Below are 13,137 nucleotides of genomic sequence, written 5' to 3'. Positions count from 1 at the left end.
GATAATATACAGAAAACTCAATATTCTATATCAATGTAGAGATCAGTAAGGAGTCCCATGGTAAAGCATTTGGATTTATCTATTGGGAATAATAATAAATAATAATAAAACCAAATCTTATTCTATTAAAGTAATAATAATAATAAATCCAAATTAAATTTAAATTAAATTAAAATTATTTCTTCCCTAACTCTTTTATACAACTTAAAAGATAAATGTTCAGACTAAGACTACAGACACTTGTACAGGTCATTGGCATATAAAGCCAAATTGTTCTGATTTTTAAAAATTGTAAACGTATGATTCACTCTCTAAGAGAAATTTGGGGTACTTTAGAAAGAATTGATTTACTGCTGACTAGTGCAATTTTATCACACATGCTCAGTGAAAAGGCTACTTTCAGCTACCAACTTACTTGAGTACATGGGTACTGTGGTGCATTTGCTCCAGGACCATGCCTCTAGCTTCATTCCCTGTGTGTCTGTAGCCTCAATTATCCCTGAAATTACTTTGAAAACCCAATGGGGAATCTTCTTATCTGAACCAATGTTTAGTTTTTTTATTTATTGCTGCAAAGAGCAGAAGTGAGGCTACAGAACGTGACTAAACACAAATTCCTAACCACGCATCTCTAAAAGAGGTTGAGCAGCAATTATGGCCTATCTTTTGCCCTTTGAACCAACATCATATTTTCTTTACTTCATTTATCTAATTCAAGTCTTTGAGGTCGGGAATAGTTTCAGTGTTGGCTTAACAGCAGTTAGAATCATTCAACCCCTGTGACATTTACTTGGTTTCGCCTTTTCTTTCCACACTCTCATGTACCCACTTATAAACCCTAGGATTTGCTTCCCCATCCTATCTATGGTTAATTTTAAGTGGTACTTCCTCAAAGCACAACCTTGCTTCAAATAGTATAGTACCCCGTACTCTGCCGAAAGGCAGGTACTTAAGATGACAGCATATTTTGACAGCACAGGTTTTCTTTCTCGTTGGCATGCATGCTGTTTGTTTGTTTGTTTGTTTGTTTTGTTATTGTTTTGAAAACAAAGAGAAGTAATGCCTCCTATTTTATTATGTTGGCCCATGACATCAGAGGTAGATGTTGGTGGTGTGACAATAGAGGTTGAACCTTCCCTCCAGTATTCCGTATTTGTTGCCATGTGACAGCTGGCAGCAGAAGGGAAATCTGACAGAATGGCATCTGACATGGGAGTGTATGTGAAGCAAAGGTATGCCACTGAATTCCTCCATGAGGAAACAATTGTACCCACTGACATCATTCAATGCTTGCTGAGCATTTGTGGAGACCAAACAGTGGATGTGAGCACAGTGAGATGGTAGGTGGTGTGTTTCTGCAGTGGTGACAGTGACGGAGGGTCATCTCCACTGGCACAGATTTTTATGAGCACGGCATGCAGGCTTTTGTTCATCACTGGCAAAAATGCATAGTTAATGGTTTTTACTGTGTTAGAAATAGTGTTTTGTAGCTGAGAATTTGGTCTATGAAATAGTGTAATTGTGCTCTTTTCTCCATGGAAGTAAATAGGAGGCGTTACTGTTGGAATGGCACAAATATATATTATACATAAAAAACAAGTGATGCACAAACAATTGCTCACCACTCACCAATGAATGTCTGACCAGTGTCCAAGCAGCAGCTGCCCCCCTGACCTAATCCCCTCCGTTTTTCAAGGTTTCTTTTGCATGATGCCACATGGTATGGAATATCCCTTTGGCCAGTTGAGGTCACCTGTCCTGGTTCTGCCCCCTTCCCAGCTCTTTACGCCCCTCCAGCCCTCTCTCTGGCAAGACAGTATGAGAAGATGGGAAAATTAAATGTCCTTGACTCTGCACTGCACTGCTTAGCAACAACTAAAACATCAGTGTGTTAACGATGTTCTTCTCCTAAAACGAAAAACATCAGTGCACTATGAAGAAACAAATCTGTCCCAGCTGTAACTGGAAGAATATCATTGCTTATTCCTTTCCTGTAAACCTTCATCACCTTTCTTGCTTTTGATTTACACACAGATATCATTCCTATAAACTGTGGGCCATCCAGCTAAATTTTCCATGGAGTTGATTTAGTCCATGACTTTGGGCTCCCTCTGTCACAACAGTCTTTCAGGGCAGGAGAGATGATGCATGATGGTGGATTGCTGCACAATAAGTCTAACTCTAGCTCTGTTAGAATTCATTCTTCTTTAATCCGGGTGATTCTTACTCTAATACCATTATTAAGGCATATAACAATCATAGTAGTGATGATACGCAGTATTATACAACTGCTAACTTCATACAATTCAAATTATTGGCTGTTGTCACCCAACATCAAATCCCCTTGAGTTACATACCTGAATTTATGATTCTTCCACATTACCCACCACATGCACTCAGGCCCTTGAGAAAAAGTGATCCTACGAATAGGCTTGCCTTTGCCTGAAGCAGGAATAACCCAGGCTGTTTTCCCAGCATGTTTTTTCGTGTTCACTACAGGTACTTGATTTCCTTCTACAGTACATAAGAGGTATGATTGGGCAGGACTAGCTCACTTAGCTAAGATCCGCATTTGCAAAGTGTGTATCCTAGTATTTGAATGTCCCAGCACCCACTGCTCTCAGTGTGGTCTTTAGCAGTCCATTCAATTGTTCAGTTTTCCCAGAGGCTGACTGGTGCATGATAGGTGATGTTATATCCCCACCCATGCCATGCTCTTTGTCCCAAGTGGTTATTTTGGAAATGAATCCCATTGCCTGATTCACTTCTTTCCGGGGTGCCATTTTGCCATAAGATTTGTTTTTCAAGGTCCAGGATAATGTTTCAGGTGTTGGCATGGGACGTATCATTTGGAGCTCAAGTGCAGCTCAAGGTCTCATTTCTCCTATCCATCAATCTATCCAAAGAACTGGTGCCCTTTGTGTTGCAGTGGAGGTTTCCCTTGTCATGGAAGGAAGCAGCCTCCGTATGAAGCCATGTAGGAATCACAGCCAGAGACAGTTTCAGGGTTTTTGATGGTTAGCTTCAGCAAAGAAAGAGAATTACTATTATTTTTAGAAAAACAAACAAACAAAAAACTTCTGAGATTGAAAATTAGTCTTTCTCATGAAACACCTCTCCCAAAGAAAATTTGAAGTAGATGTGAAGCCCATGGCAGAAAATTATATATAACTAATCGATCTCTACTTCTCACCAAAGCTCCTTTCCAGTGGCAATTTTATGCATGTTCACTGTCAAGATATATCTAAAATTAAATTCAGCCTCAGTCATAAAGTCAGTGAAGAGATTGATTTTATCTGCTCTCCTAGAAGTCACACTGGAAACAAACTTGGGAGGAGGCAATGATTTATCATCTGTTCACTGATTTGCAAGTACTCTTCGTGTTAGAATCCATAAGGAATAGATCCATCCTCCAGTCATTAAAATGTGTTCCTTGGTGGAATAAATGAGTCTAATAGCAGAAGTTTAGTAATTTCTGTATTGAATTTGTTAGTAGTTACTGTAGTCCTATGCCAGATGGGACTAGAGGAAAATGAAAAAATGGCCACTAGGCACTATGAAGGAACAATTTTCTCAGCAGCTTTGTGTCTTTCACCCTAGATAGGGTATAGTTTCTGTTCTAAAGCATAATAAATGGTGTATGTAATGTATGGTTTTTGTTCTATTTTGTTTTCCAACTTTCACATAATGAGAACATGCAATTAGTCTCCTTCTGAAAAATCACATTTAATTGATCAAGCCTAGGAGACTGCCCAGAAGATACTGTTTAAACGCTAAATGTTTTGGCTACTTCTTTTTGTCTATTCCCTTTGTATTCCTCCATTACCCAAAGTATGTTGGGGATGTACTAGGGATAGTGGCAAGTATATCTATCTAGTCTTTTCAGTATCCATATATTGACCACAAATCTGTCCAGCTCCTTTTGGAACCTGCTGACTCCGACTCCAAAACCAAGGTTTTCCGTTAGCAAGATGCAGAAGTACTCTTCAACTGTGTCAAGTACTTTCATTTATCTTTTTAAATAGATCTCCTGTTATTCTCATCAAGTATCTCTACTTCTTGTATCTTGAAGTTCTGTTAATAGCAGTGCAACATGATCCGGGCTGTGTGTATAGCAAAGTTTTGCATAGCAACAGAGTTGTTGTTAGTATTAATTATTCTGCGTGATGGTGTGTGTTTGTTTTAATTAAAACAGTGAAAGTGCCACTTGTTATGTTGATTACTGGAGTGATCATTTCATTGTGCCATCTGCAGATAAATCTTTTTCCCGTCTAACTACTTTAGAAGCCAGAGTTTTATTACAAAACAGACATAATATGTATACCTTCATTGCAATTATAATGAAGGAGTTAAAGTTATGACCAGTTTAATTGTGTTTTAGTTTCAGTATTGCTCATTTTCCTATTGCGAATGAAGACTGAAAGTTAGAAATAGGTTAGTTAGACTATAACATTTGAAAATGCAGAGGCATTTAGAAGGAGAAAATTTTGCTGACAACCTACGTAATATCTTATTAAAGCAACTGGAGAATGGAAATGAAATGACAGACTTATGTGAACAGGAAATTAAAGCTATGGTTTCACTGTACCAGAGAAGGCTCTATTTTAAGGGAGAGGTTTACACCAGGCATTATTACTGTGGCAATACACCAGCTGATAACAAAGCAAGCAGTTAGTGTCCAAGTATTCAATATATATGACTTGATTCTGTTATTGGTCTTTCATGCCTTTTTTGTTCCAAGGAAAATAATTGTGTATACCTAAAAACAGAAAATAAGTTGTGAAAAAAAAGTTTATTTTCTCTTTTGGAATTCATACATACTTAGAAGATTTGTATTTTAATGTAAATATATGACATGACAATGCTAATCATTTCTAATGATATAAATATATCTGTTTTGAATTGGTTTAACAAAAACCACCTTTACCTGACCTTGTGAGATCATGTACCTGTGGACTGAAATCTAACAGCTTCATAAATATTGACTGACTTTGCTTGTTGCAATAGACAGCATTTTTCTGTAGGAGTTCACGTCTCTCTGTGCATATATATGCTGAATATTGTAATGTTCTTTTATTCCAGCTTTTGCAAGCAAGACAAGTTGCCAATTACATTCCAGTCCTGCGTGATAACTAAGGAGTGCCAGGTGTCAGAGTGGTCAGAATGGACCCCTTGCTCTAAAACCTGCTTTGACATGACAACCCCTAAAGGAAATCGTACAAGATCACGGACCATTAAGCAGCTCCCTATTGGCAGTGAAAGTGAATGCCCGCAATTAGAAGAAACAGAGCAGTGCATTACCCAAGGAGATGGTGTAGCACCATGCATTACGTAAGTTGGTTCATTTCAGTTCATTTCTCCCTATACTAAAATGAAAAATTTCAATTAAGCATACATGGCTGGTAATATCAACCAAATCATTACTAAAGTAATACTGAAATAATAGGTTTGATTTTTATATCCTTTGAAAATTCAGTGCTTTCCTTAAAAGCCTGAGGTCTGTAAATAGCAGCTGTTACAGTGAAATCACTCCTTTCTCTAAATACAGGAACAAAAACCCCAAATGCTTATTTTTTCCATTAGTGTTCACTTTTAAAAGGTAATATGTTTGTGTGCACAAAGACAGAGTCAAGATCATAATAAAGCAACTGTATTAATTTGTCGGTAATGTCCCTATATAACAATTCTGCCAGTATTGTTTTCTGGAGTATTCTCTTGGAAGAAATGCTGAACATAGAAAAAAGCTGAGAAATATCTCTTTAGCTGCCAGACTTTTTAATGAGACTCTTTAGAGCACAATAAAAGAAAGGCTGGGCCCCAAATGGAAAGTGAGAGAGCCTAACATTATCAGTAAATAAAATAACCCTGTTCAGTGTTTATGAGAAATGACAGCAAGCACCTTACATTCAAGAGATTGCTGTAATGCTTATCGAGATTACTATTAAAGTCCCAAGTATGCTTTTTCTTAACCAGACTAGCAGGAGGGGCTGGGGAAATGTCATTTGATGTTAAGCCATTTTGCATCTCCGTCTTTGACCGTGGTGAATATTTTTGATTTAAGAGTTGAAATGTCGTCTTTACACTTTTCCAAGCCACACTGGGAAGCAGTTTGCTTGATTTAGCCTTAAAGTGATTGTTGGATAAAGAATTCTGTGGCATTTCTTGCGGTTCATAATCCTGACTGGGATTTTAGCTCCAAGTCACAGAACTTCTTTCCTGTGCATTCACTGATTAGAAAGCTCACAGCTTCTCACCATTCATCAGTACCCAGCAAGGATGCTTCAGCACTGCAGAGAAACTATCTTCTTGACAGTGAGAAAGGAACTTACTGAAATGGTACCTGTGATAATAAAAACATATTATTATTCTTTTACCTTGATATTCATGAGAAACATCTGTGTCTCTTATCAAAGATGAACTTGAGACTTTTGCTTTTTTTTTTTTTTTTTTTTTGTGGGTTGTGTTTTTATTTCTACCTCTCCTTTTCTGGCTCTTATGTTTCTCAGCATGCACATTTATTTGGTATTTTGGTTTGTTTCATATAGACTGTCTAGTTCTAAATGATTGCTGAGAGTCACTGTCAGTACAGTTAGCTTAGCTGAACATACACCCATATTTTTCTGCATATGAAGTTTTTCTTCTCTCCAAGAAAATATTTGTATGTGCAGTATGTTTCAGAAATTGGACAGGAAAGATCTCTCTAAATAGTAATGATTTCAAAAGTCAAATAACAGAGGAAATGTTTCCACCCATGTAAAATATCAATCTTAATGCACCTCTGTGTATAAGAAACTGAGTCTCAGGCCTTTTAGAAGACAGATAAAGATATAAAGGTGTTTTGGCCTGTATAACAATGATGTATAAAAGAGCTTCATGATTCTTGAGAACCTAATTCATTCAATTTGATCCAGGTATGGCTGGCGGACCACAGAGTGGACAGAATGCCGTGTTGATCCTCTACTCAGTCAACAGGATAAAAGGCGAGGAAATCAGACAGCACTGTGTGGAGGTGGCATTCAAACCCGGGAAATGTACTGTGTGCAAGCTAATGAAAATCTCCTCTCCTATTTAAATACCCTCAAGGAAAAAGAAGGTAAATTTGATTTACTTGCAAATTCAATTAGTCTGAAATCAGAGCACTTCAGCATTCCATTGCTCCTTGACAGCCGCTGTCTTCTATCACGAGTGCCCTGTTATATTACAGGTTACAGAAATCCAAGCTTAAACAAACAAACAAACAAAAAAACAACAACAGGACTAGTTGGGATGGAAATATTTAATTGCAGGATAAGAGATTTCTTTATGCTACAAATATTGGTTCCTAGCTATGAATTACTGTTTCTTAATTTTTACTGAAAAATATTGTCTTATGAGGATATCTCTCAATTAGAAAACAAGTGAGAATGAAGGTCAGAAATACTAGATTTGGTTCCTTCATCTACTGCAGTTCTCCTGTGTGTCCTTGAGCTACATGGTTAACCTGCGAAGACTGAGATGCAGATGTAATATACCAATTCTGGAATGTAAACTCAATGTAGAAACACGTGAAAATGCGAGTACATTTCATTCTCAGGGAATTCATTTTTCTTTTCTTGATTTGGTCAGGTTTTTAAGACACTTTGAAAATTTTAGGCCAAAAAAATTTCATGGTTCTTTTTCCCCACACTGAACTAGAGATTACTCTTTGTCACTGTCACAGCCTGTAGAGCTTCATAAGAAAATAGAGAGTAGTTTAGGAGAAATATTCTTTAGTTAGTTTGGCAGTGTATTTATTGAGGAACAAAACTCAAGTTTTTTATGTTATTTTTGCATGATTATGCAGCACTATAAATTTAGCTATATCAGTGACTTAAGCTAACTGCATTTAGCTTGTTAATTAAATTTTATCTATCCCCTTCTGTAGCTGTCTTGTAAAAACACACAAGAGCATTAAAATAAATAAAAAAAATACAGCCACATACTTCAGGAAAAGGGATATCCTTATAAGAGGCATGTGTAATGCAGCACCTGGAGCAGAGCTGAGCTAGTGGCAGGGTTGTGAGGTTTCTGCCGAGAGTTAAAGGCACTCTCCAACAGTTTGTGGGGAGTGCTAGTGTCTAAATCTCTTTCAGCATGAGTACTTGGACTAGCAGAGTGTGACTTGTATGCTCAATGGGCTTCACATCTGTATTTATTAAAGAAGGAGTTTTCAAGCTGCTGCATCTAATGCAAATCAAAATGCCCAGAGGCTTTTAGTAAATCGCCTCTGTGGAACAAAGTTTTGACGCTCCTGCCACAGAGTAAAGAAGTAGGAACTCTCAGCTAAACAGAGGTAACAATGAAATCCGTGGCAGCTTACTGTTCAGTATGGTGATTAGGATTTGGGTAGGCTGTGAAGTCTCACTAGCTTAGGCGGGTGTGAAATCGGCCCTTATCAGAGTGTGACAGGAAGGCGCAGAGCCCATCCAGAGGTAATCTCTGCAGGCCCCAGAAAGCTGATTAAAATGTAGCTAGTCTTTGGATGCATAAACATGAGAACAATTTTGCAAGAGCTCAAACTCAGGGTGAAACGAATCTTCACTTACAAAGCAGCTCTGGGGTGTTTCCATGTGTGGGAGCAGGTTTAAGAGGTGCTGTTTCTCCATTCCTCCTTCCTGCTCCCCTCACACCATGGATTCAAGAAGGCCAGAGCTCCAGTGCTCTGCAAAACAAGCAAACCAGTGTATACTACTTGAAAACTAAGGGTAGCTTGAGGATGGGGCAAAGCCAGCAAGACACTTACCAGTGTTAGCTTTGGGGAAACGCCTTCATTTCAGTGCAGTTTGCTATTGCTAGTAGTTAATACTGTCTCAGTCAGGGTGCTTTGAAGACCTCCATTCTCGCATACTCATGGTGGCGTTTCCCTGTTATTTCAGAAAGTCAGTCACAGAGCAAGTCGAAGGCTAGTGCTGCACCTCTGCTATCCATCACTTTTGAAATAACAGGTAGGTAAATGGAGGCCTCTGACCTGGCCTTTCAGTCAAAAGTGCGCCAAGGAGGCAATGTCCCTTTTGGGGGGAACTATGTTGGCTGTATGAGTATAATTGACTTGTTTATGTAGCTCTAAAAGAGTTTAATGAATTTGTGAATTATCCTAAAATTTAAGAACAGTTTGAAAGTGTCAGGCCTCAACTTAAGTAAATGAAGTCCATTAGCCAGCTAAGAAGCTCAAACAATTCCCTGTGCTCACTGCTGAGCAGTTTCATCGAGTGACTGATGTCCCCTCCAGTCTGAATGCTGGGAGTTAATTCATTGCCATTTCCTGACATTTTGTGGCTTTAAAACACCGAGCTAGGGCTCCAGTAAATATTTTAACTTATAAAACTTACCTGAACTAGAATTCCCCAGAGCACTCTAATTTGTACTGTCTCCTATCAGAATTTATAAATGTCGATTTGATGAAGAAGAGGGAGTGCAGGATGTAGTAATTAGCTGACAATCAAGATTCCTGGAGGCCACTGCCATCTACTTTAATTTCTCCATCTCTCCACCTGTCCATTTAACTGGTTTAGTCAGGAAGTTTCTCTTAGAATAAGCCTGTGAGATAGACTGTGTCATCTTTTTCCAAGTGCCATTAAAACTCATGGTGTAGAAAGAGGATGGGAAGAAAGTTACTTTATGGGCACAAATTTATTCTACATCTACAAGTACTCACTCCTTGTCCTGTTAAACACAAACAAACTGCTTACATACGTAGAGTTGAATGGTTGTTAGAAGGATCAGGTCCTGAATTACTTGTTGTCGTTTGATCACAGCATTTAACGTTATTGAAAAATACACAAGAAACATGTACTACCTTGTTGCTGTACATAATGTGTTCTGAGCTTGGATTTTTCTTGTTTTTCTTGGAGTGAGAGCACTTTAGCTGGAGAAACTTAATTCCATTGATTGCTGTGAAAGCAAGTAATGAAGAAGGAAAATGAAGTTGTGTCAGCTTCTGCAGATGAAAGCATTTTTAATAATTTGGAAAATAACTTTTGTCTCCTAGTGTTGAATTCATTTGTTTTAAAGGGAACACATAACAGACCTCAAGTTAGACTTTCAGATATCAATGATGTTCTTGAAACCAGCATTTCAAAAGTATTTTAGCATTTTGAGTGACTTGTGGATACCACTTACAAGTCCCCAAAGGACTTGTTTACAGTACATGATGGAAAAGGCAGATATTTTCAGTATGTGTTTTCATGAGTAGTTTACTTAACACTCTTTGTGGATAAAACTTAGAATTTTTACTGGACAAAAATCTTCAAAAAGTTAAAATGGTATTCCTCTCACTTAAGTCAATCTCTTAAAGCCAAATACTGTCACAGTTCCTTCTATTGTGGATTTTCATGTCCATCTCATGTTGGCTTGAATCCACCATGGCTTTGGCAATGAATTACTACAGTAGCATGGTAGCACCTTCTCTTTACAGACTCTTAGAAAGTCTGGCTGAGATATGGAACATCTGTGATATGAAAATCTGCTATTTTAAGCCCCCAAAGCATAAAGATCTTTGTTACTTTTCTGAGTGCCATACAATTAGCTAGTGTGATGATAGTGCTTTATCCTGATGCAGGCTGAAGATGAAGCAAGGCATTATTCCGAATGCTTTCCTTGTTCCCTGAGGCAAGACTGTCTCAGGGGTGTAATTGACTCTTAATTTCAACTGTCTCACTTGGACAATTTCCTGATTAAATCAAAGTTTAAGAGTATGGTTAACATTTACTGTTTTGCTTTTTTTCTTTTTTATTAGAAACTATTCAATATAAATCCAATTGCTGCCAAATTATGTTTATTTAATTCCATGTTCTACAGTAGATATGCATATTGTATTGATTATTATACATTTTAAGTGTGCATGTTAAATTTATTGTAAAATTCAGTTTTCTATCATAATGTTAAGTTTCAACATAGTGTTGTAAAAATGCTGAAATAATTTTTCCTGTTATTTTGTGTTAAGAGATTGGTAAGCTGGAGGCAGTAATCTTTAATGACCACTTGCCATCTTCATGCCTCCATTACACAGAGAAAAAAAGTAAAATTGTGCTAAAGGAGGCAAAATAGGAAACAAGATTAGAGAGGCTGATATTTTTCATTCTCTTTTCCTCTTAAAAAGTAAGAATTGAGTGCTTTTTCTTTAAATCGAAAGATCATCTGCTTTGAAAGTCTGAATGGAAAGGGGCACACATCTATAAATATTTGAACAACTTGATGTTTAATTTAAAATTTAATCTGTTGCTACTGATATCTTTTTCTCTGAAAGATATCTTGTCATCCTTTCTTCATTCGAGTAGAAAGTTATTTTAGAATATATTTTGTCACAGAAGTTTTTTCATCAAGAGAGAATATTTGTAGGGGTGGTAGAAAATTAATGAGGTAACTTTCCCTTGGAGAAGTCCAGAGGGAGTAGGATGAGACTGCTTTGAGTTTAGGAACTGCATGTTTCTTCAGAGGACAAAAGGAAGAACATGGCAAACTTCAGTTTGTATTTTAGCAGATATTCTTTGCTTAATCTAATATTTTGCCAAATTCTGTATTTTGAAGGAGGTTTAAAGTCTTGCTCATAATGGAGTGGTAAACTGAATTCTGTGATTTCATCTGGCACCTTACAGATATGTCTGAATGTTTGTATAAAACAGGAATCGAAAAGAGTGAGGCCTGTAAAGTATGGAAGAAACAGGATGGCTGGATCTGTACAGAGCATTACAGATCATTAAAAAACAGAATAATCTTCCTTCACAGATGTCGTTATGGATTAATAATACTGTAATGAAAAGTCAGTTGTCTTGGGCAAAGTTTTGATAATTATACATACATTATGCCTATATATATTATATGCAAACTTATTTATGAACTGGAACTGCTATTGTACGAATTTTATTGCTGAGTGTGCACTTGGAGGTCTATTAGAGTAAAAAAAAACAAGATTTTGTCATCATTTTAATTATGTTTCAGGTTATAGCTTATAAATAATCTAATTATTCACGAACCACGCTTTTGAAGTTATAGTATCATGTAAGAGCCAAGGGATTTATACAGCGTTTTGTTCAGTTACTGCAGTGAAAACATAACTCAGTAAGACAGCAGGACATCCGTTTATGCAGACAGCAATGTGAACAGCCATTATTACAACATAATCTGTCCATTAAATGAAAGGTCTAGGTCCAAGAGGGTGCTGCAGTATCTACGGTCTTCCTGATTCCACTTAATTGGATTTGGCTCTGGTCGTGCCTCTGCATGTTGTTGACTGACTTCTGTCTCCTTTTTTTTCAGTACAGGCATTTTACTTCATATCACTTCATCAGATCAGAATGATGAGATAGCAGCCTTTCTGAATGAAGGATGGTTCTGTCAGTTTAGAGCTGAGCATCATGACTGGTGACATATGAGAAATATGTTGACGTTTTTTTTTGCAGCCTCAAGGCCGGTGGACCGTAGGCTGTGTACAGGACCTCTTCCCAGCACCTCACAGCTGTGCCATATCCCCTGTCCTACAGAGTGTGAGACCTCAGCATGGTCAGCCTGGGGACCATGCACCTATGAAAACTGTGATGATCCTCAGGCCAAGAAGGGTATGTAGATATTCAGTAGAGCATTTAATGGCAAATATTTCATATTCCTAAAACATTTCTGTCTGTGCAGTCACCCTAATGTGTATGGTATATCCAGTGCCTCTGAGCATCAAAAAAAGTCATCAAATTGGAACTATAGTTTGCAATATTTCTCCAGGAAAGCTTACAAAAGTGTAAACTGATAACTGGGATCTTAAGGACAATTTGGGTTGTTGCAGTTCAATTCCAGTTTTAAACCTTATTCTCAAACAAAAAGTGTATAATTTGAATATGTGTGAAAAGCACAGTTCTGGCACTGTCTCAAAAGGAGGGCAGAAGCAGCCTCTGAGATGGATAGCGTTGAAGTCAGTAAAAGATTTACAGTTCAGTGACAACTTAAGAATTCACTGATAGACTATGAAGCATGCACTGATAAAGAGCTGGGATCATTCACTGTTGATAAGAAGCACTTTTTTTTTTTTTTTCTGATAACAGTATATCTGTGCTGGTTTCTGCTTTCACATATATTTTACAGTTCATTCCTGTGCAGAACATATTGTAGTAGAGTAACATTAAAATAGGAATG

General features: G+C 37.4%; 1 protein-coding gene across 9 annotated transcripts in view; it reads left to right on the top strand.

Annotated features, from left to right (window-relative positions):
* The window catches only part of THSD7A (thrombospondin type 1 domain containing 7A), a 272,803-nt gene that overhangs the window by 158,961 nt on the left and 100,705 nt on the right, over positions 1-13,137 (top strand). For 8 of the 9 annotated variants that reach the window (XM_015281884.4, XM_025147356.3, XM_046938330.1 and 5 more), the window contains 4 exons: positions 5,083-5,331; positions 6,912-7,093; positions 8,895-8,963; positions 12,417-12,572. In XM_015281884.4, the coding sequence (XP_015137370.1) occupies positions 5,083-5,331; positions 6,912-7,093; positions 8,895-8,963; positions 12,417-12,572 (656 nt within the window). The remainder of the gene's footprint in view (positions 1-5,082; positions 5,332-6,911; positions 7,094-8,894; positions 8,964-12,416; positions 12,573-13,137) is intronic. The other variant, XM_040695466.2, reaches the window with a different exon arrangement.

This window comes from Gallus gallus, chromosome 2, assembly GCF_016699485.2.
Source record: "Gallus gallus isolate bGalGal1 chromosome 2, bGalGal1.mat.broiler.GRCg7b, whole genome shotgun sequence".
Taxonomy (NCBI): Eukaryota; Metazoa; Chordata; class Aves; order Galliformes; family Phasianidae; genus Gallus; species Gallus gallus.
This window is presented reverse-complemented; position numbering and strand designations above follow the sequence as displayed.